This window comes from Protopterus annectens, chromosome 10.part0 (assembly GCF_019279795.1).
Source record: "Protopterus annectens isolate FY-2018-M chromosome 10.part0, PAN1.0, whole genome shotgun sequence".
Classification (NCBI taxonomy): Eukaryota; Metazoa; Chordata; order Ceratodontiformes; family Protopteridae; genus Protopterus; species Protopterus annectens.
The window spans coordinates 1,358,299,598-1,358,325,060 of record NC_056744.1 but is presented as its reverse complement, the minus strand read 5'-3'; the positions used below and the strand labels follow the sequence as shown (position 1 = coordinate 1,358,325,060).

Genomic DNA, 25,463 nt, shown 5'->3' with positions numbered 1-25,463 from the left:
AAGTATGAGCTGCTAACAAATGTCTTGTAATTCAAGGACTGAATCCTTCATTCTCCATTATTTGCCTTATGTGTGATTCTGAGCAAGTCGCTTAACCAGTGTTCCCAGTTTGACCCTGAAACAACCATTGAGTTCTAATAGCTTTACTCACATAACACATGAATATCATAAATAATTAAAATTAACACACATAACGTCAGCTGGTAATGGTATACATATCCCATTTTGTGACAGTTGTTTCCTATGCTGGATGTGAACTATTTGCACTATAAATTTGTAATTAAAAAAAAAAAGGTGCCATACCCGCTATACAGCAGTTGTCCAATGCTATTTTCCATGTGATGTTCCTCTTTGAGTGGATTGTGCCATTTGTTATAAATCTGAAAAGGATTCTGCACTTTGATGTTGTGTTTGACAGTTGCACTTCACTTCTTATTTTCTTTGGTAACAGATAGAAGAAACTCTGCAACATTTAGTGCAAAATAATGTGCAAAAAGTGCACCCTGATGCTCCAGCCAAGTTCCTGCAGCTCACACAGCTGTTACGGTTTGTAAGTTATGAAGACATCGAGGCTCTCTGGAAACACCGTTCATCAAACTCAGAGTACAGGTAACAAATACTTAACATGCAGGAAACAAAATTATAAATAACAATGCAGACATTAAAGTGACTGAGTATGATCTTTGTTTCTGCAAAACAGGAGGTGGATACTGAATGCTATTCCAGCTGCAGCAACACCAGACGCCCTAAAATTTATTAGCCGAAAGATCCAGAATGAAGAGGTCACTTACATGGAGGCAGCAGCGACCCTGATCCCTGCAATGCATATGGCAAAGGCAAACCAGAAATCACTGCAGATAGCATCAGTGAGTATGTTGCTTAATAATGACATTACACTGCGGATATTTCTCTTGTCTTCTCTTGCCTTCTCCTGTAACATTAAATTGAAATTTAAAGCATTTTTCATAGCATACAGTTCATGCTTTGAACTTTTACTCATTGATGAATGGGCACTAGACTAGATCATCATATTGTTATTTATATATGTACATATATATGTACTTATATATATATATATATATATATATATATATATATATATATATATATATATGTACATTTTTATGGTTTTGCCACCTGCAACCTGCCATCCTCCATTTGTCTCCTTCTCAAGATAAGAACCAGCTGAGAGGGATTATTATCCAGGCAGCCATCTGGGATGGTTAATGTGTTTTCCCTTTTTGTTTAACACCTGAAATCAGGGAGGCATGTACAATGGGCTGTCAATGATTGATTCTCCTCCCTCCCTTCCTCAAGGGGGGTACCTCCAAGCAGTCCTGAGCCTCTCCCATGCCAAGAGCAGTGGTCTTTCTCTCTGTTTCTCATCTTTACCAGGGATATCCCACAGCCCAATACAAACCCCAACCAACAGCAGCACAGCTGAGCAGGCCATATCCCATGCTGCTAATCAAACCCTGGTCACCTGGATCCCAGTAAGGGATCTCTTCATACCAAAGGCATGTATTTATTTATTTATCTGGGTATATTTCACAGTATACAGGGAAAGGTAGGTTCCTATGTTTCTATGGTTTCTATGTAAGTACTAAGCTAATTGTTCTTCTGGGCCATTTTAAGCCTAGCAAATTTTTATTTCAAAGTTTGGAATCAAATTCTGCACCTTGTGACTCTGAGGTAAACACCTTAACCATTATACCAACCCCCAACTTATACTAGGTAATTGTGCAGAAATGAACAAGATCTGTTTACTAGTTTATATAAAATTATGTTTATTATTAACTAATGATGTCTTGTTCATTAGGAAATTGCAACCTCTCATTATGTGAAGAAATATTCTGTTCTACGGAAAATGGCCTTACTCGCATATGGCTCCATGGTGTACAGATATTGTAAGGATCAGGATTCATGTTCAGATTCTGCCCTTCAGGTAAGCTGTTGTTTTCAGTTAACTAATTATATAAATATACAGTGTAGTCAACACCTGTACTTTATAATGTCATTGAGTCTGTGTGGCAAATTACCAAAACATTTCTATTAAGCTGTGTTCGCTAACATTAACAATATTTAGCAGAACGTTATCCTGTACTACTGAATGAAGTGGATTAGTCCTTTACTGATCTGTCCAAGAAAAGCATTCATACATACTACACTTCCCTTCTGAGACTTTCTTGCAGACTTCTCCCCAACTTAGCAAGAACTCATTTGATGACAAAGTGGTTTCCATGTGAACATTATGGAACATGTATGTTTCATGTGTTGTTATACTTCAGCATAGAACCTTATCACTATTTGGTTACTCTGTCACAGATATGACTTTAATAACAATGGCTCCCACAGTAATTTTGTAACAAATGTTTATCAGTGGAGCCTTTATATTGTCACTTGCCACATCAGCTGTTCCACATTTTCCTACAACAGCTGCTGATGAGAGTTTGACAAAAAACTCAAAACAGACCTGTATTGCTTCACTTTTATTTGTGGGTGGACATCATTATAACAGATATAATTCACTGACAAAAAAGTTATACAAATATTGATTTTAGGGTATTGCTGACATGCAGCTTTGCCAGCAAATGAGACAGTTATTTATATGTTTATAGATTCATATGCACTTACTGGACTAGTCTTACATTCCCATTATAGTTTTTAGCCCTTATATTTTGCATATGAATAACCTAGAAATGGTCTGAACAAGGATATGTTGGGACAGTTACATGTTACATGATTCCCCTAATCCATGAGGGACCAGGGTGAGTGAGTTTGTAATTACCCATCCATTTGTCCAAATGATATTTGAACATAGAAGGAAAAATACATTATTTTATGTGGGATGGAAGACATTTCCATAGATGTGCTAGTCTCTGTGATACCCTTGAAGAAGTATTTATAATACTATTGGACTCCTGAATATGATAACAGAATAGGGCCTGCTGAAGCTCTATATGCAGTGAAGAAATTGCCTGTCAGAAGCCCGTATGATACCAAGAAAAGGAACAAGGGTTTGAGATGGTCCACCCTTGATTTTTTTTGAAGAATGAAAGCATTGTCATTCCAGTTGTGAAAAGTATTTAGAGAAGTATGTACCAAAAGGACCGTTACACTCAGTGATTAACTTAATGAGTGCAGAGTATAGTGAAATGATTACTTCCCTGGATTTGGATGCAAAACCTTTACACATATGCTGTACCATGAGAAAGGGCTTCCTTACAGCACTGGATAAATGGTGAACAAATGGCAGTTCATTATCGACATAGGTTCCCATATCCCATACTATGGGATTGATTTTCAGTGGTTTGTTGTCAATGTGATAGCTGTCTGCATGAAGTTATGGGAAAGAGTAGTGGAAGCTAGGTTAAGAAGGAACTTGATGATTAGTGATTAGCAGCATGGTTTCATGCTGGGAAAGACACTACAGATGCGATGTTTGCTCTGAGAGACTTAGAGAAAGCATAAGGCAGGGTGTCTAGAGGGGAGTTGGGGTAGTGTATGAGGGAGTCGGGAGTGTCAGAGAAGTATGTAAGAGTGGTACAGGATATGTACGAGGGTAGTGTGACAGCGGTGAGGTCTGCGGTGGGAGTGACGGATGCGTTTAAGGTGGAGATGGGATTACATCAAGGATCAACTCTGAGCCCTTTCTTATTTGCAATGGTGATGGACAGGTTGACAGACGAGATCAGACAGGAGTCCCCGTGGACTATGATGTTTGCAGATGACATTGTGATCTGTAGTGAGAGTAGGGAACAGTTGGCAGAGACCCTGGAGAGGTGGAGATATGCTCTAGAGAGAAGAGGTATGAAGATCAGCAGGACTAAGACAGAATATATGTGTGTGAATGAGAGAGAGGATAGAGGAATGGTGAGGACGCAGGGAGTAGAGGTGGCGAAGGTGGATGAGTTTAAATACTTGGGATCAACAGTTCAGAGTAATAGTGAGTGTGGAAGAGAGGTGAAGAAGAGAGTACAGGCAGGATGGAGTGGGTGGAGAAGAGTGTCAGGACTGATTTGTGACAGACGAGTACCAGTAAGAGTGAAAGGGAAGGTCTACAAGAGGGTAGTGAGACCAGCTATGTTATATGGGTTGGAGACAGTGGCATTGACAAAAAGGCAGGCGTTAGAGCTGGGTGTGGTACAGTTAAAGATGTTAAGATTTGCACTGGGTGTGATGAGGGTGGACAGGATTAGGAATAAGTATATTAGAGAGTTGGAAGGTTTGGAGACAAAGCCAGAGAGGCAAGATTACGTTGGTTTGGACATGTGCTGAGGAGAGATGCTGAGTATATTTGGAAAAAGATGCTAAGGATGAAGTTACCAGGTAACAGGAAAAGAGGAAAGCCTAAGATAAGGTTTATGGATGTGGTGAGAGAGGACATGCAGGTGGCTGGTGTGACAGAGCAAGATGCAGAGGACAGGAAGAAATGGAAACAGATGATCCGCTGTGGCAACCCCTAATGGGAACAGCCAAAAGAAGAAGATGATGATGATGTTGATTATGATGTTATCAATGTGATAGCTAAAAGGGGAGTCATGCTTGCTGTAGAGTATGATTATACACTTCTTGGTATTTACATTTAGTTCATGGTTTTGACACAAGATGTTTATTTGAGACAGATCCTCTTGGAGGATCTTAGTGCCTTTGGGGAGTTCATGATGGTACCAAGTTTGCAGTCATCTGGAAATTTGGTCAGCCATAACCCCTAACATTAGTTTTGACCTCAGGGAAGTAAAATGCCAAAGAGGAGTAACACAAGGACTTAACCCTGGGGTACACCACTAGTAGCAGGTTATTTAGAGGAGATGGAATTGCCCACCCTAACTTCCTTGGTTCTATTTGTGGTTGAGTTTGCTATCCAATGGTTACATAGAGATTAACATTTAGCTGGGAGAGTTTATTTGCAATACTTGAGTTTGGGTTGATGTATTGAGAAATGTAATGCTATAAATGCCAGTATCTATATAGTATAGTTGGCCATGCTTCTGAGTATTAGGCAGCATTGCAATAAGTTGCCCTATTTCTACCACAGAAAAATAAGCAACTAAAAGCTCAGTAGAGCACGTCATCCATTAGCACAGCACTTGGTTTTAGCCCCTGCAACAAGTAACTCCCCAAACTAACCTGGAAACCTCCTTATGCTACTAGAAGGAACCAGTTAACTAATTATAGCAAAACTGTGGCAGTATCAGCACACTCAGAAAGTTACATCAGTGGATCACTTAGGTGTCTGTTAGATGGGTAAATAGCTTAAGGGGAGACTTTGCAAAATGATACTTATTGACAATGGGCAATAAATAAGAAGGAGGGAATTATGCTGTCAAATTATGATAAGTAGTGGGCAACAGGAGGCACACTGACTTTAAGGACACAACTAGAATAGGTGGGAGGGAAAGACACTTAGCTTTGTAGCTGACTGGCCTTGAACTGCCTGAATGCAATCATGAATCCTCAATTAGCATGACACTCACTCACCACATAAGAAGGAAAGAAGAAAGATTTATTTGCTTATTTCATGCACCACAGCTTAGTATGTATTCTCACCAACTGAGGTATCAGTATGGTCAATGTACATAAGTAGAAAATTCTGTAGTATCCATTAATGCAACACATTTATCTCCAGGTGCTCAAGTGTGCAGAGACAGAACAACCTGAATGCATAAGGGGTATTTGAAATGAAGAGTTAAAGAAGCCAATATCTGTACATATTTTAAAGAAAAGTAATTGCTGTTCAATGACTGTTTCATGCCTAAGCAGGCAGCAAAGTTGTTGAACTTAGATGCTGGTGTAACTGCATTCATTTCCTAAACTGATACAACTCTGCTCATATTGGATGGATAAAATATCCAGGCACACTATAACACAGTGCTAATACTATGTGGTTATTGTGATGTAACCTTTAACACAGTGCTAATACTACGTGGTTATTGTGATGTAACCTTTTAAATGGATGCAGTCTGATTAGTGAATATCTAGTTTCCATTTAAAGCATAAAATAGTGATTTTTTCAGTTCCCAGTTGAGCTGTGCTTAAAAATGGTGCGGGTTAATGATTAGTTGTTATATTGTATACCTTTTGCTGTCCATGTTAATCTCTCTCTCTGAACATCATTGTGCCTCTCTGCTTTGCTACATACTTCTGGGTGTGTGCATATTTACTAATAGTATACTGGTGACTGTATCATGAAGCACTCTTATTTTCTCCACCTTATCTCTAATCCTTTGATTTAGTATGAAACAAATCCATTTGACAAACTTGGATGGTAAAAATGTGGTCACTCATCAGTTTAGACAATAAATGTCATAGTTAATTGATATAAATAGAAGGAAATGACAAAAGTGAGCAAATAAGATGTTTCTTTTTTTTCCTTAGATACTGCATGAATTTACATCTAAATCCACTGAGACTAATCAAGAGGAAGAAATTATTCTGGCCCTGAAGGCACTCGAAAATGCAGGGCAACCAGAAAGTATTAAGCGCATTCAGAAGTTCCTGCCTGGGTTTTCATCTGGAGCTTCACATTTTTCTATCAGGACTAAGGTGGCAGCTGTGATGGCACTAAGGAACATTGCTAAGAAGGATCACAAGAAGGTAATATAATAATAATCAAAATGCAAAAATATTACTTTTGTTAGTTCATTCATTTTTAACTTCCTCAAGCAAATCCTGTTTCCAAAGTTTTTATTAGTATTTATATAAACTACAATCAGTGTTCAAAAAACAGTCTAAAACCAAAAACTAAAAACTGTACTGTCATCACATTTGGTAAAAAAATCCCTTTATCCACATTATAATATATACAACACATTGCTTCCAAAAACTTGAACATGAGTAACCTATTGCATTTGATTGCAAAAGCTATTTCATCTAGATGGGAGAGGTTGACATAATGGTTAAGGTGTTTACCTCACAGACACAAGGTACAGGGTTGAGTCTCACCTTCAAGTGGAAATTGGCCAGCCTTAAAATGGCCCAAAAGGGCAGCTAGTCTAGTACTTATCTATTATCATATCACTGAATTCAGTGTCCTTTTGGCATGTATCTTACTAGACATATAAAGCAATTGGAAAGACCCTAGTGATTCCTAAATAAACTGATTTGTGATCTGTTTTAAAAGACAAGAGCTATCAGCAGTAGCTGGAAGCATTGCCCCGTTATTCAGTATCCCATAGACTCATTACTGGTAATCTATGCCTTGCCTTTTTGGCCATAAGGAAACCACTAGGCCAAGAGCTCTTCTATCTCCAGAAATCAAACAGTTCCACTCACAAAACCATAGACCTAAATTGGGTTCAGCAAATAAACCAAATATGATGGTGACACAGATTTGTCACAAAATGCTTACCCCTACTTTGAAGCAAACAGCTACTTCAAATTAAGCAAAGTGTCTTCTTTTCTTCCTGAAAAAAGTGGAATTGGACAAATGGAGGAGCTTCCACAAATAAACCCCATTTATAACTGGCCTGTTGCACCTTAAAAAAAAATGAGATAAGGTGTAAGGATAGGTGCTGGCAATGTATAAGTGGCCACAGGAATCAGTTATCTTACATATTCTGTGATTCTATGATAAGTTTATATACTTTATATATATATATATATATATATATATATATATATATATATATATATATATACAAAACTACTCACTTTATCACAATATAGAAAAAAAGGTAAAGCTGTTTACAGAATGAGACAAATGAAACATTATCATAACTAATAAAGAACTGTGCAGAAATGTGAACTGGAAAACATGAAAGCATCCTTAAATAAAAAATAATTGTGTAGCTATGCACTAATACCCAAATGACATTCAGTCACACATTAATGATATAATAATTACAATTTTCAATATGTTGTCCTATTCTGGGACAGAATTTATATAACATTATCAGTTTTGGAATACATTCATATTTAGAAATGTCTTAATCATTTAATTTTGATAAAATATTATTGTAATCCTGAAAAGAGGCAGAATCATTCAAGGTAATGCTTTTCCTTACTTCCGTAAATGAACCTCACAAAACAAGACTTTGCAATATTTTCACAGCATTTATCAAATTCAATAATATACAAACTTTTCTTAAAGTTTTCCATTTGTCATTGTTAGGATGTTAAAGTAAACAGACGTTAACATGAGCTGATGATGTGCTATAGACACACAGAACAGGGCAATGCATTTATATCAGTGAGTGTACATATATTTGCATGCATACTCTGAAGAAGTCTCAGCAATGATTGATGTCAGACAAAACTGCATATCATAGTTAAGTAAATATTTGCTGTTGTTTTTTTTTGTCCTCATGTTGACAGTTTTCATTCTTGTTAACTATTAGTGCAGTTTGTTCTTTATTATGATTACTAGATCTATAACTACTAACCTATTTTATTTTACAACTTGATTACTCTTTATAAATTCTATGTAATTTGCTCTTCTACCTTTAACATTAGATGTTAAAGATATAAACACTTAATTGCATATTTTTCACAGTGCATTGCAGTTGTATTCTTATTATTGTATAGCATGACTTTGATCTTCTAGTATTCACATTGTATTCTAAACATTTATGTTTGACATATTTTTATGTGCTGCTGTTCTCTCTCAGCTTCTGCCAAAAATGAGGTTTAACATAATCAGACCAACCAGCTTACAAATGGTAATAAATAAAAAATAAAACAATGCAATTAAAACATTATATTTAAATGCTATATATACATTCCTTTTACTGAAAATGAATCAAAAATTGCCTTTGGCTAGAATTAGTAGAATACATAATTTTTTTTCAAAATACATGTTGATGGAATACATATTCCTGTAGACATTTAAAAGCATACAATTAGTTAATAAAAACTGGTTAAACTGATTCATGTATCCAAGTATTACACAAATATTATCTTCAAAGTTTGGGAAATTTACGAAAGAACACTAATCTATACTTACACAATTTTGAGGTGGATGCATGCAGCCTTCGCTAATTATTTGTACAGTATAAATTGACAGATACAATTCTGAAAATAAGACACATTTTGTTCTTTCAGGTACAAGACATAGTGCTTCAGATCTTGTTTAATAAAGAACTACAGCCTGAAGTTCGCATGGTTGCTGCCACTGTCCTGTTCAGAAGCCAACCTCCTTTGGCCTTAGTAACAGCTGTAGCTGATTCTCTGCTGAAGGAGACCAATTTACAAGTAGCCAGTTTCATCTATTCTCAAATGAAAACCTTGGCCAGAAGCACACTGCCTGACCTTCATACAGTGTAAGATACATCTTGTTATCTGTAATTCTTCATTTCTTTATCTTTTAAAATTATAGGTTATTGCATGGTCTGGGAATTTAATTATAAGAATATTCTATAGATGCTGAAGGAAAAGTATAATATAACACATCTTGTAAACAACTACAATTCATCTGCATCAAAGTCATGAAATATTAGCGCATCGATTCATAGAACACCATCCTGTTATATACTGTTATATATTGTGCTGATAAGCTAAAATGCAGCAAATGAAAAACCCTAGAACTGAGTAAAAAGATACTTACAGTTCACTTTTATCTTATGAAGCACATTTCTTCATTATTGGTCCATAGGTTCATAGGTAAGTACTAAGATAGCTGCCCTTGCAGGCCATTTTAAGCCTAGCCAGTTTCCCTTTTTGTGTTCAAATTAACCTATCCCATTTGGTTAGAGATTGATCTTAGCCATTCCATAGTCAATAATTATATATTACATCTAATGAGAATAACTGGGATCATACCATAAATAATTTGAGGGGATTCATGCACGGGATAAAGCATTTATGAGCTGCCTTAGCATTAGTAGCATGGGGGCAGTCCTGGGGTAAATTTTCTGTTTCCCATCCATAGATCCAATTTATGCTTGAATATGGACAGGGATGAACTCTGTTTTAGTTAGATGGGGAGTTTGTTCCAGAGCAGTGGTATCCTCTGTGAGATATACTTATCTCCTCCAAACCATTCGCTTGATGTTGCAGAAGAGGTTTAGATCCATATACTGAGTATTTTGATGCCATTTGACTTGCTGATGTACAACAAAATCCAGCAGTACTGGTTCAGAGGTTGCCTTGTATGGCAGACACAGGTCATCTCTTAGCAGTTTGTTTAATAAAGAATTACAGCCTGAAGTTCACATGGTTGCTGCCACCGTCCTGTTCAGAAGCCAACCTCCTCTGGCCTTAGTAACTGAGTACTGCTCCATGTAGGACAGATATTTAAGCCTTGTATGCCTTTAGTAAGGCACCTGTGTGGGCATTCCAGTTGTTGCATGTGTCTGGACAGATGCATGCTAAAGGGGGTATTCTATTCAATAAGTGGCCTAATATGAGCTGTATAATGGGGGACAATGGTATCCCTAGCTCAAAACACAATCCATTTGTTTATAAGCTGTGTAACATAGGAGGACTTTTTTACAACAATGTACAACTTTCCAGTTTCATTAGGAATTTGCAGATATAATCTTACAGTGTTAGCCCCAAGGATTTTGAGGTAATGATTTCAAATTAAGAAGAAGGCTCGCCGATGTTCTAACGTATTCCTTTATATTACAGATGTCTGACAGCCATTATAAAAAAATAACAGTATGCACTTTATTGCGGTTATTTTGTATATTTTGTGTGCATTGATGCCTGTAGTATAAACAGCATATCTGGGGCAATATCTAATGGACATTAATGCAAGACATTCGCTTGAAAGTGCATTTGTGTAGCTCTGAGAATGTTAAAACAGCAACACAGTGTAATATCCATGCTTGCTGTTACATCCTGACAAATTCTGGCAAGTTATTTGGTTAATTACATTTGTAAAAGAAGCTGTCACCTGCCTTTAATCCCCATTCACATTACAAAAACACATAGTTTTGCGATTAAAAGGAGTGCTCGTCAACTTTACAAAGGGAACTAAGAGAACTGTCTTTTGCTTTCCCTTTAAAAATGCTATAGCAGTCACATCCTAAACTGTGGAGTCCCCATTACTCAAGCTAGTGCCAATACTAGTTCATTACAGGACTGCAGGTATTGGCATAATGGCTAAGATGGCCATGGCTCTGACACCAGGCATCTGTCTCAGCGAGGCCCTTCTGTAGGATGTCCACATCATTTGGGGACTTGACTATGGCTGAGGGGTTGTCAACTGGCTCACTGACAGAACCCACACTGTAAAAGTTACAGACTTCAAATCTGACCTCAAAGCAGTGACAAGTGGAGTACCACAGGGTTCAGTCCTGGGACCTCTCCTGTTTGGTATCTACTTCTCTGAAGTACAGGCTAACACAGAAGGCCTCTGGCTAATGAAGTTTGCAGATGACTGCAAACTAGGAGCCATAGCCAAGTCCCCAAATGATGTGGACATCCTACAGAAGGGCCTCGCTGAGACAGATGCCTGGTGTCAGAGTCATGGCCTCAAGCTCAATGCCAAAAAGTGCAGTGTCATCCCCTTTGGTAAAAACTCTGTACCTATGAACTACCACATAGGCAGCAATCTACTTAACACCAAATGTGTGATGAGACCTTGGGACCCAGGTGGACAGTAGTCTCTCTTTGATAGTCACATCGCCACAGTAGTCAGGAAGTCCTTCTACATGGCACACCTCATCATAAAAGGGTTCTCATACAGGAAAAACGAGGTCATTGTTCCCCTCTACTTGACACTCATTAGATCCATTATAGTGTACAATGCCCCTTTTGGAATGTACCTCACAAGACATCTGCAGCAGCTGGAAAGGCCACAGAAGTACCTCACAAAGAGGATTACTGGCCTCAAATAAATGCCCTACACTGACCGCCTCAAAAAACTCCAACTTTACTCTGTAGCATATCGCCTACTCCGAGGTGATCTCTGCCTAACATATAAAGCTATGTCAAACCCAGAGCTGTTGGACATGCTACACCTAAATAAATCCCAATCCCTCCGAGCTACAAGCTCTAGGGACCTAAACCTTGTCACTGCAATAAACAGGACATGCTGGAGGGAAGGAATCCTGTCCCAGAGATTTCCCATACTCTGGAACAGGCTACCCATCTATGTCAAGCAAAGATCTTCATTAGCACTCTTCAAGAAAAATCTTGATGAGTGGATGGGAAATAGGAAACACACCCCGGGGATCATTTCTGTGTCTCTGCTCGACAGTGGCACAGGAAAATAACTTTCCTGGGTGGTGTAAGCCAGGGAACCTTGTTGGCTAGGCTTACGTAGGCCCTTGGACCAATAGCCTAGTACCTACCTATGAACCTATGTTAACCTCACATACACAAGGTGCAGGGATTGACTCTCACCTTTAAGGAAAACTGGCTAGGCTTAAAATGGCTCCCAAAGACAGCTAACCTAGTACTTCTCTCTGAACCTTTGAGGGCTGGATTCATAAAGGTTACCACAAAGTGTACACTGTATGTACACTTAATGAAACCCCTCTCAGTGAGTAGAAAATACAAGCATTGTGGTAGGGCTGTTCTTGAATTCAGAAAGTGTACACTTTGTGGTAACCTTTATGAATTTAGCCTTAACTATTATAGAGACCATTAGATCCTGTGTAACAACATCAGTTGAAATTCTGAACCAGCTGTTATGCAAGGCCCACTCTTCCATGTAATTGCTGAGTAATGTTTATAGGCAACAATCAACTCCCTCAGTGTTATTCAGATTTCATATTTCTCTTACAACAGTCAGCCCTGAGGCATGGTGGAGTTGAATACAAAAATAATAATATTGAATGCATTAGCTACAAATTCTGCTTACTTAATTTCTTAGTTTGATTTCTGAAGATTTAATTTGATTTGTTTGCTAGAACGTTTTCTGTTAGTTGTAAGTTAAGGCTTGGACATTATTGAAATTGTGTTATCTGTTTTTATATGTGTACTACTGTAGTATCATAATGTAGTTAGATAGGGGTTTGAATCCTGCACTTGCCAACTGTGTGTGTGACAGTGTGCATCTCTCCCTGGGGAGGAGCAACCTTTTAGTTGGGAGGGTGGCCTAATGGTTAAGGTGTTTGCCTTATAAACACAAGGTGCCGTGTTTGAGTCTCACAAGGGATAATTGGCTAGGCTTAAAATGGCCCGCAAGGGCAGTTAGTCTAGTACTAATCTATGAACCTATGAACCTATTTGTTGTAGTATGTTTTAGAAAATGGCAATCCCCTCATTATGACACTGCATTTAGATAATGTGGTATAGGGTAATTGATAGATAGCACTTAGGAATATTTAATGGTACAGAGTCTGGTAAGTCATTGATGATGTTCATATTACATTACTTTTGTTTTTCTCAAAATGAAGGCAGAACTATAGTTTTGAATTAAAAAATAACAAAATATCAGTAAGCCTTATTTTCACTCTTCTATATTTTCAACTTTTTTGTGGGAGGTGATATTTTGAAGCCATTTTGAATGAAGTTTAAGAAATAGAGATTGATGCAGGCATTATCTTTTTCTAAAACCGTCTGGCTGGTTTTGGATTCAGTCTGGAAAATGGTTACTATCTATCATTAAAATTATCACTTAAATTATTTATTATATAATACAAGAGCATCATCCAGGTAACCATCACCTAATTTTTGGAATGGTGGCTTAACCCTACCTCCTTTATAGTTGTGCTACACTTCTATCAAAGGGTAAGCTTGCTAGGGTGATTGCTCCTGCAGATGCGCACAAATAGATACCATGCATATTCTTTGCTTTGCAAAGCAAGGGTGTAGCCAGAAAATTCAAAACAATACACATACTCTTTTTACTGCCTCCCACCCAACTTGGCTTTTAAAACAATTGTCACATCTATAAAAATGTTGAACCCTAGCATTTACTAAATGTGCACATCATTTTCAGTGTTTCCCTCAAAATATTTAAGATATTGTTTTTTTTTAATTAGCAATCCTCTCTGCAAGCAAGTTATCCACCTGTTGTTAGAGACATTACTTCAGACAATTGTAGACACAATATAGCATTAAAAAGCTACAATATTTCTGAGTGATGCAAATAAAAAATGTACTCTATAGAGTACAGAGAGTATGCCTAGCTACACTTTTGTTGCAGAGTCACGCCCATGTTTTTGACCCATTTGCTGCTTGGAGTAATGCTTACCCTCCACCAGATGTCCTTAGTTTTGTGGACCAGAACAGAATACTCCCACTAACAAGATGGATGACTCTGCACTGATGTCTCACTACTAGTATGCCAGCTGGCTCCTTTAGTATGTGAGATGTTAGAAAATCCAGGAATGTTTAAACCACAGTCAAAGCTTTATCTCAAGGTTTTATCCCAATGAAACCAGTATTCATTGGAGATATTTTTAACAAAAGGCATGATAATTTATTTAAAAATTCCCCAAACAAAATTTCAAAAGTCAGATAAGAAATATTACCTTTGAATGAAAGTCTCAAATTAAAAACAAGATAACAAAAAATGTCAGTAACCCTTACTTTCTCACTCTTCTATATTTTCAACTTCTTGATAATGCGATAAAGATTTATCTGGGCATAAAGAAAGGTGCTTAACAGAAATCACTTCTTCCCAACTTCAGAGCATAATCTTTGAAGGCTTCTATGGAGGGGACAAAAGTGAATGCAGTTTTCTGCTATATGAAAATGCGGCATATGAACTTTGCCATTGCTGTCCTAGAAATAGTCACTATACACAGTTAATGATTCATTCATGATGAGTCATTGTTCTGTCAGAAATGAGCAACCACTGAAGGTAGATGTTTATGTAATGCATTTATCAGTGATTTATTTTTAATTATTTGACATATGCCACCACATTTCAGTTGCCTCTCTCTCTTGGTATATTATTTTCTTGGGTAAAATGTATGTTAAATCATGAACAAAGGACTGCTTAGAAGCAGCAGGACTGCCCTTTTTTTGAACTGTAAATTTTATTTTTGGTTGGTTTGAGGGATCTGTAATTAAATGATTTGTGCTGTATGTAACTTGATATTTTAACCGGGCCATTGAAATCATGTAGCAGTCTTGCTGAAAACATTTTCTGATACATCAAACAGCTTAAATTTGGTACAAATTTTATAAATAAAGCTGAAATTTTGTTCACGAAGAATTGAGTTTTATAGTTGTCTCATGTGGATGTACAGACAGAGCTGAAATGTTGGAATATAATTCAAACTGTACAAAATATAGAATGATGCACATTATGGCTGGAAAACTAGCTATGCATTTATTATTGGCAATTTATACATTGAGAAACATCAGGCATTTCCATCAGAATATAATTTGGGAGCAATTAGAAGAAGAATGTTCTTGGAGTTTAGAGTTTTTCATCTCTAGAGACAGTGTGTTTTTATAAAATTAAAGTTTGTTTAAAGGTACTTGGTAAATTAGGGGAGAATTACTGCATACCCAGTTTGGGCATATTCTGATCAGCTAATACTGGTTTTGAATCCCACCATTTTCCAGCCAAATCCTAATAATTTAATTTCAAGTGTTTTTTGACTAATAATAGATGATAGCTTTTTATTACATTTTATCTTTCATATATGTCTTCAGTAAGGCTACTGAACAATTAAGGAGTTTTTAAGTCTAACAGTTTCCACTTTAAAAAGTGAGGCCCTCCACGTATTATCAGTGAGCATTTGCAGCTTTCTTATCCTATATTAAGTCCTATAACTAGCAGTTTATGTTACTTGTTGATTCTTTTCATTTAGAAATGTGTATTTCTCCTTAAGATGCAGAGTTTGTAGAAATGTTGTCATGTAAATTATAGCTACATTACATTTTTATTATCATCTTCTTTACTGACACTCATTTGGGAAAGTATTTCTCAGAATATTTACCTCAAAGGAAAATGTTTCATAATTTCCTTCAGTCTGATTTATCCAGCAGCCAAATGATCTCTGTTTAGGTAGCATTACTTTTAATATTCAAGAACATATACCTTCACACATTTGGGTTTTCTAACTTATCAGTCTGAAAGACAAAGCTATACTCTTAATAAAGTATGTTTACAAATGATGGGAAAAAGGGGTTGTGGGTAGATGGATGGATGGATAGAGGGTGTGTGCCAGCAAATCAAAATTGTTATGTTGAGTTATAACCACATCTGAATTGCATTTTATTTATTTGATTCATTTAGGGCTGCTGCTTGCAATGTTGCCACCAAGCTTTTAAGTTCAAAGTTTGACAGACTTAGTTACCGTTACAGCAAAGCCTTCCACTTTGATACATTTAAAAGTAAGTAAAGAAGCATCAGATAGCAAGTGAAACATATGCAATAATTATAATCACCACAATGGTTTTGTTGCATAATTTCTGTATAACTGCATTACTTTTATTAGGTATTGTATCACTTTTATTATTCTTAAATGTTTACAGCAAATGTAAAGGCAGCAATATAATAGCTTGTAGTAGAGGTAAGAAGGCTGGCTTACCAAAACAAAAAGATCATGTTGGGCTTTTAGTTTTATTTTGTCATTATAACTATTGAGATTCACTAGGACTCATATGATTACGCTTGCTTCATCGAATAGATGAGCCTCTGATATGGTGCCAATACCTTCATTAGAGATAACCTGTCAGTGCTCCATTTTTCCCATCTGGAGAAGCTTTATACCTTAACCAGATATAGAGAATCATGATTGGGTCAATGATCATAAACAAGTTTCTATACATTCAAGAAATGAATGTCAAGAAATTAATCTCAAGGATGGAGTGAAATGAAGCTCAGGAGGTGAATCTTAAAATCTGAGATGATATAACCATGTTAATACAGTTTCATTACTTTTGTATTAATGTAAATGTGCCTATGTCACAGGTGATAATTCGTTTAACAATGATTAGAAAAAAAAGCATAGTTCTTTGTAGTACATACAGTTTTATCGGTTCCATGAATGCCCAATTACAGACATAGAGAGACGGAGGAAAAATGTGTAACAGGAAAAATATGTAACAAAGCTAAGTGTCTGCAGCTTTGAAAGCTGTAAAACACTTAATGCTGTCAAAAAAGTCACTGTTATACATGAATTATCAGCTCCAATGCATTGTGAACTGGAGAGACAAAAGGGGGGAAGAGAGCAGTCACTGTACAAAGTTTTTTACAAATTTCAAATATGAGACACACTTAGTGCTGCCTCACAGATCGTGCCTAGAACTGAAGAGTATCTGATGCTGTTATAAGTTTAAAGCTGTAATGCACTTCATTGTTCCACTTAGGAGGACTATGGCAGCTTGTAGTACAGCTTTTGGAGTTGATTGTGCTTCCTGCTGTTGTTTGGCAGGCACTGCTGTCTGTGCTGTAGCATAAGACTATAGCTTAACAATTCTGAAAGAAAGGTGCTTAACAGAAGTATCTTCTTCCTGACTTCAGAGACTAATCCTTGCATGCTTCTACTGTGAGTGGATGAAAGCAAATGCACAGGGGATCAAAATCTCTAAATTGCATTAGTTGAACGCATCTTGCCAATAACACTTTTTAAAGTGTTTTTGAAGGGGAGGGAATCCCTGCCCCACCCCAAACTTATATATACTAACTCCATGGACACACCAGTTCAAAGAATGGTGAAGTTTCCCCAAAAAGGAATCACTTTTGGCACAACTCACAGACAGTGAATTCATATGGAGGAACTCCAATCATTGGTAAGTTAAAGCTCAGACAGTCAAAGCTCAAGAGTTCAAGCTTCATCTACCAATATGATTACATTCTTTCAGTACAGAAACTGTTTAATGGTTTTACTACCATGATTCCTTTGCCTAATCTTTCTCTTCCTTTCAGCCTGCTACTGTTTACTTTTAGGATATTTTGAATATTATCTCCCATGCCTAAAATATATAGTCATCCTATTGACAGGTCTTGATACCTTCATTTTTCAGTGACAGAAACCTAAGCTTACTCTCTCATACAGGTATGTCCCCCCCCCATACTATTATTTACAGGCACAGTACAGAATATATTTGTTCTTCATGTGGCACTGTGTTTAATCTCATCAATGACATATCATGCCAGTGGCTCAGATTATCAATAATGAAAACCTTAAGTGCAAAAATCATACATAGTACCACAGACCTAAGTTAAATTATATACTCATAATTACCTATATTTTATTTTGAGAACAAGGTGATCAAAACTTAATGGACTAAAATCATGATCACATTCTTAAAAACGCATTAGAGCTTTAAAAACAAGAACTCAGCATTTGTGAGCTGTTATGAAAATAATGTTGTAGATGCAGAATTGTTACAGCCATTAGCTGGAAAATTAGATTAAAACTGTAAGGGGCCACAAAGTGAGCAGTGAGCGACACATAATGAACGTTGGCCTCTAGATACATCATGCATAAAGAACTAGCGATTTTAGAGGTGTAGTGTTTACATATTTTAGAGGTGACTGGAAGTCATTTAAACAATTCTAATAAAACTGATTAGAGGAGAATAATCACTTTCCACACTTGACTGTTTGTTTTATAGTGTAGTTACGCCTCTATAATCTATGTCCCTCTAATCAGCAGTAATGCATGTTGTTGTCACTGATTGATCTTACATTAGTTTTAACCACACAGATGCAGAAATACACACACACACACACACACACACACACACACACACACACACACACACACACACACACACACAAACACACTCATGTAATCCTAATGCTATCACATGCTATGTTTACTTATGCAACCCTAATGCTATCACATGTCATGTTTACTAATGTAACCCTAATGCTATCACATGCCATGTTTACTAATGTAACCCCAATGTTATCACATACCATGTTTACTAATGGAATCTAATGCTATCACATGCTATGTTTACTAATGTAACCCTAATGTTATCACATGTCATGTTTACTAATGTAACCCTAATGCTATCACATGCCATGTTTACTAATGTAACCCTAATGTTATCACATCATGTTTACTAATGTAACCCTAATGTTATCATCACATGCCATGTTTACTAATGTAATCTAATGCTATCACATGCCATGTTTACTAATGTAGCCCTAATGTTATCACATGCCATGCTTACTAATGTAACCTAATGCTATCACTTGCCATGTTTACTAATGTAACCCTAATGCCATCACATGCCATGTTTACTAATGTAACCTAATGCTATCACATGCCATGTTTACTAATGTAACCCTAATGTTATCACATGTCATGTTTACTAATGTAACCCTAATGCTATCACATGCCATGTTTACTAATGTAACCCTAATGTTATCACATGCCATGTTTACTAATGTAACCCTAATGCTATCACATGCCATGTTTACTAATGTAACCCTAATGTTATCACATGCCATGTTTACTAATGTAATCTAATGCTATCACATGCCATGTTTACTAATGTAACCTAATGCTATCACATGCCATGTTTACTAATGTAACCTAATGCTATCACATGCCATGTTTACTAATCTAATGCTATCACATGCCATGTTTACTAATGTAACCCTAATGTTATCACATGTCATGTTTACTAATGTAACCTAATGCTATCACATGCCATGTTTTAATTTAAACTACACAGTGAGTCTGCAGGACATGTCACTGAAGTCAAGCTGCTATGGTAGACTAGAGAAGAATTATGATTAGAGAGAGTCAGTAGAGTTATGAACACCCCATTGTGGTATATTAATTAGGTAATTAATTACAAATTATGGAAAGAAGCTCTACAATGAGGATGTAGGAAGATTATGTGGAATAAATAAGGAAGTCCGTAAATAAAATTAAACATTTTCAGTGTTGATTTATGACAGACATAGGTATTCACACTTTCATAATTACTTCACTGTAGTTTTGTAACATCTCTTTAAAAACATTTTCATGCACTAGTGATTATTAACCTTAAAGAGATAATCATTTAAGTTCAGAAATGTAGCTCCAGATCATACTTTCTAGGCAAGATTTAAAAGCGCTCACCAGTAAGTCCTTAAATTACAATGTAAACTTAAAAATCTAACTCTGCAATCTGTAGCTGTACTTAAGACATATTATTGGTCCTACAGCTAGATTATTTTACATAGAATTAGTGCTTGTCCAAATTAGTTACTTAAACCTGTAAATGCCTTATAATTTACCTATTCCCATTTTATTTAGTTGCTTCAAATAAAACTGCCTGATGCAACTAATTCTTGACAACACAATGTAATAATGTAACATTTTGCAAGCAGCGATGTTCAGAGAAATTGCAGAAAAAGGTTCAGGGAAGAAACAGCCAGAATGCAATATTTATGTATGATGCTGTCAAGGTTGGACTAAATGGAAAAGAGACCAATCCATTTCTGATGATAAAACTTAACATTGTCATTCATGATATCCTAAAGAAGTAGGCAATAAATAGAATAAAGAGATATCAGAGGACATATTAGAATGAATAACAGGGAAATAGGCATGAGTATGTGCCTATGCAATATGGAAGTAAGTCATGCGGACCTACTTCAATCTTTCTTCTCTTTAGCCTTGTACACTCCATGGATATTGGAGGCTGTCTGGCGAGTCACAGTAGGAGTTAGCTGTGATTCCATGTAAGAGAGACAAAGTTTAAGACCCACAATTTCTAATACAAAGAAATGTTCTTGCTGATGTTGTAGGAAATATTTTCAGAAAAAAATCAAGAAACTGTGATGATTGTAGACATATTTATGGAAATACATGGAATGTGTTTGAACACGACTTCAGTATAACCATAACAATTAAATGAAAAGTTTAATAGCCACTTAATTTCCCTCCATGATAACAAAAAAGTAGATAGGTAGAGAGCTGTGTTATTTAATACACATAGTAGCTGAAACATTTAAAGAATGAGTTAATCTGGGCAAGGAAAGTTTTCTTTTTTGCAACAAGCAGTATTTGTCTTACTCTTCCTCATTACCAAAGCCTCCATCATCATCTCATTTGCACTTTGTGAGCACTTTGCAGTGATTATGGGACAGAGTAGAAAAGCTAAATTCCAGAATTCAAAAATGGGTAAGGTAGAAGGCAAAAACATGTGAATGTGAAATATCAGTGTCCTTTATTACAAGTTTACAAAAGTCTGAAGCTGACTGCGTTGGAACAAGTAAGTCAAATGAAAGGGCAAGACTTTAGAAAACCCTTAGAATACAAAACATTAAAGTGATATTTGAAACAATTGCTCCAGAACATATGAAAAGACTAATAACAGTAGTGGTCTAAAACATCGTCTATAGATGTTGGGGTTCCACTATAGCCGGATGTTTTATTGAACATCTGAGTGCATTATATTTTGTAAAGGTTACTGCTTAAAATTGCTAAAGTGTTGTCTGCTGGGAAATAATAGCTACATGCCTTTAATCAGTATGAGTGCATTTTCTGGAGCCTTAATGCTGTTTAGTTCCAATAAAAGTACAATTTCCTTATTGTGGGTGGGTAGAGGAGGATTAAATGAACTAATCCTGTACTGCAGCTGCATAATTTCTTAATTTAGTACCTGACAGTTTTTGGAAAATATAACTTACTGTTCCTGTTCTCAGTGAGGCTTACATATTTTATGTGTTATTTTTATAGCTGACCTCATGACTGGAGCATCACTAGATGTGTTTGTAATCAACAATGCTGCCAGCTTCCTGCCATCAACAATTATGACAAAATTCAGAGGAATGTTTGTAAATGCAAAGGCTAGCATTTTAGAGGTAATGTGTTGTGTGGCACTCACAATTTTTCTAATTAAATTGTACACCTCCTTTACTTTGGATAAATATTATTTATTATTATGATGCAGGTTGGTTTGCAAGCAGAAGAACTTCAGCAGCTTATGAAACGTCAGGGCATCGATACTCGCTCAACTATGAAAAGCAAAATTCAACAAATATTAAAAACAGTAAGTTTTATTGGTAGACGTTATATCCCAGTTATAATGATGATCATATTCACCACTGATATAGCTCAGACAAAGTCAAGTCATTAAAATGATAATATTGTACTGTAGTATAAATGACTTTTAAAAAGTTAGTTAAATTTCACAAGGTCTTATTTCAACTACTATAACAAAATATATGATTAAAAGAGGTTTAATTGTTTCAGCAGGCCCTTCTATATAAAAGTCTTGATCATATATCGCATAAAGATGCAAACACACAGCTACGGCTGATTTTCAAGGTCATCATGCTCCCATAGCTTAACTCTCAGTTTATGTCCTTTTCTGCATAAAGAAATCTGACCATTTATTCAGCTGTTTCACAATTATCCATATGTATAACCACATTTATTTATTCATTCAGTTATGTATTTAAACAACTGACTCATTTCAGCCATAGTCCAGGGAAAATACAAAAGTAAGAAAACAAGATATGTACTCGGAGCATGAACTACAATTTAAAATACAAAAGTATGAAAACAAATTATATACTCAGAGCATGAACTACAATTTAAAATACAAAAGTATGAAAAATTATATACTCAGAGCATGAACTACAATTTAAAATACAAAAGTATGAAAACAAATTATATACTCGGAGCATGAACTACAATTTAAAATATAAAGGTATGAAAACAAATTATATACTCAGGGCATGAACTACAATTTAAAATACAAAAGTATGAAAACAAATTATATACTCGGAGCATGAACTACAATTTAAAATACAAAAGTATGAAAACAAATTATATACTCAGGGCATGAACTACAATTTAAAATACAAAAGTATGAAAACAAATTATATACTCAGAGCATGAACTACAATTTAAAATACAAAGGTATGAAAACAAATTATATACTCGGAGCATGAACTACAATTTAAAATACAAAAGTATGAAAACAAATTATATACTCAGAGCATGAACTACAATTTAAAATACAAAGGTATGAAAACAAATTATATACTCGGAGCATGAACTACAATTTAAAATACAAAGGTATGAAAACAAATTATATACTCGGAGCATGAACTACAATTTAAAATATAAAGGTATGAAAACAAATTATATACTCGGAGCATGAGCTACAATTTAAGGAAATAGTGATTAATTTAAAGTGAACACAGATAATTCAGTGAAGAAATAGTAGGCATAATGACAAATAGTGACTCGGAAACAATCACAGTGGATATAAAAAGTTTACACACCCCTGTTAAATGCCAGGTTTTTGTGATATAAAAAATGAGACCACAATAAATCATTTCAAAACTTTTCCCACCATTAATGTGACCTATAACCTCTATAATTCAATTGAAAAACAAAGAAATCTGTTAGGGGGAAAATATAAAAAATAAAAAATGTACAATAAGCTGGTTGCATAAGTGTGCACACCTTTAAACTAATCCTTTGTTGAAGCACCTTTCGATTTAATTACATCTTTAGTCTTCTTGGGTAAGAGTCAATCAGCATGGCACATCTTGACTTGGCAATATTTGCCCACTGTTCCTTGCAAAAGTGCTCCAAATCTGTCAGATTGCGATGGCATTTCTTATCCACAGCCCTCTTCAGGTCACCCCAAAGATTTTCTATTGGATTTAAGTGTGGGCTCTGGCTGGGCCATTCCAAAACTTTAATTTTCTTCTGGTGAAGCCATTATTATTTTTATTTGGATATATGCTTGGGGTCATTGTCATGTTGAAAGGTATAATTCCTCTTCATCTTCATCTTTCTAGAAGATGCCTGAAGGTTTTGGGCCAAAAGTGATTGGTATTTGGAATTGTTCATAATTCCCTTCACCTTGACTAAAGCCCCAGTTCCAGCTGAAGAAAAACAACCCCAAAGCATGATACTGCCACCACCACCATGCTTCACCATGGGGATGGTGTTCTTTTGATGATGCGAAGTGTTGTTTTTGCACCAAACATATCTTTTGGAATTGTGGCCAAAAAGTTCAACCTTGGTCTTGTCAGACCATACACATTTTCCCACATGCTTTTGGGAGACTGGATGTATTGTTTTTTAATTTTAGCTGGGCCTGGATGCTTTTTTTGTGTAACGAAAGGCTTCCGTCTTGCAACCCTTCCCAATACCAGTCACTTTTGGCCCCAAATCTTTAGGCATCTGCTAGAAAGCTGAAGATGAAGAAGAATTTCACCTTTCAACACAACAATGACCCCAAGCATACATCCAAATCAACAAAGGAATAGATTCACCAGAAGAAAATTAAAGTTTTGGAATGGCCCAGCCAGAGCCCAGACCTAAATCCAATAGAAAATTTGTGAGGTGACCTGACGAGAGCTGCACACAAGAGATGCCCATACAATCTGACAGATTTGGAGTGCTTTTGCAAGGAAGAGTGGGCAAATATTGTCAAGTCAAGATGTGCCATGCTGATAGTCTCCTACACAAGAAGACTGAATGCTGTAATTAAATCAAAAGGTGCTTCAACAATGTATTAGTTTAAGGGTGTGCACACTTATGCAACCAGTGTATTGTACATTTTTTATTTTTTATTTTGTTTGTTTTTCAATTGAGTTGTACATGCTATAGGTCATATTAAAGGTGGGAAAAGTTTAGAAATGATTTATTTGGTCTCATTTTTTTATATCACAAAAACCTGGCTGTATACACACACGCATATATATATATATATATATATATATATATATATATATATATATACATACATAAAATGATGAGCAGGAAATAATGCATACATAGTACAAAATCCAAAATCAGAGATGCTATCAAAAGTGGAAATCTCACATATTTAGAACAGTACAATGGATAGTTATGGATAGTAATGTTAGCTTGATACTTTTTTATGACAAAGACTACTGTAAAGTTAGTTCCTTTAAAGAGGGAAGTGGGACCTAAAGGCTAGAGTATTAAGAAGAGTTAATATAGATATTATTCACAATAATTACAAAAGAGGAGACAATTCATGCAGTATTTACACAAGTGTGAGATGGACTAAAATGATTAGTACAGAAAGACTGGCATTTGTTATCATCAAGAACTGTATGGAGAGACACAGTAGGGAGTAGATGACAAGATAATAAAATTATAATTGAACCAGGGACAAATGGTTTTGTTTACCAGGTGATCAGTGGTCATTATCTGATGTTCATCTAGAGTGGGTCAAGAACAGATGTTGACTAAAGCTGTCCCGTGGTTTGGGACCAAATATGGGAAGGCATGGGAAAGTATGCTCAGATATATTAAATGTGTTTGGAGCTTTGTGCATTATAGAAGGATTATCAGAGTATACGCATGGATTTAGTGCAGAACATTGAAGAAGTTGTGGGGTGCAGTGGATTTTGATGGATTAGTAAATTAAAGTGAGGAGTAGATTGCATCTCTTGAGTATAGAAATCATCTTATTTCTTGCAAGGCTGAGGCAACTGTGTTCATAAAAGTGATGATAATAAAACAAATCCAGAGTTATGATTTGACATTTGTAATGCTGATAGCTTTGATGTAGAGCAATAAGCTAAACAGGGAAGTATATATCCCCACTTTGTCAGATACTGGCTTTACCAACTGCCTTGTGTGCTGCATGTGTGAGGAATCCAGAGATTAAATGGGCACATTGGGTCATATGTGTATGGATTTTGGCTTTAAGAA

General features: G+C 36.0%; 1 protein-coding gene across 2 annotated transcripts in view; it reads left to right on the top strand.

The window, feature by feature from the left end:
* Positions 1 to 25,463, top strand: part of LOC122813598 (vitellogenin-like) — a 1,233,092-nt gene that overhangs the window by 25,104 nt on the left and 1,182,525 nt on the right. For both annotated transcript variants that reach the window (XM_044086011.1, XM_044086010.1), the window contains exons 8-15: positions 452 to 609; positions 701 to 866; positions 1,820 to 1,945; positions 6,379 to 6,597; positions 9,043 to 9,260; positions 16,091 to 16,188; positions 21,489 to 21,613; positions 21,703 to 21,801. In XM_044086011.1, coding sequence (XP_043941946.1) covers positions 452 to 609; positions 701 to 866; positions 1,820 to 1,945; positions 6,379 to 6,597; positions 9,043 to 9,260; positions 16,091 to 16,188; positions 21,489 to 21,613; positions 21,703 to 21,801 — 1,209 coding nt within the window. The remainder of the gene's footprint in view (positions 1 to 451; positions 610 to 700; positions 867 to 1,819; positions 1,946 to 6,378; positions 6,598 to 9,042; positions 9,261 to 16,090; positions 16,189 to 21,488; positions 21,614 to 21,702; positions 21,802 to 25,463) is intronic.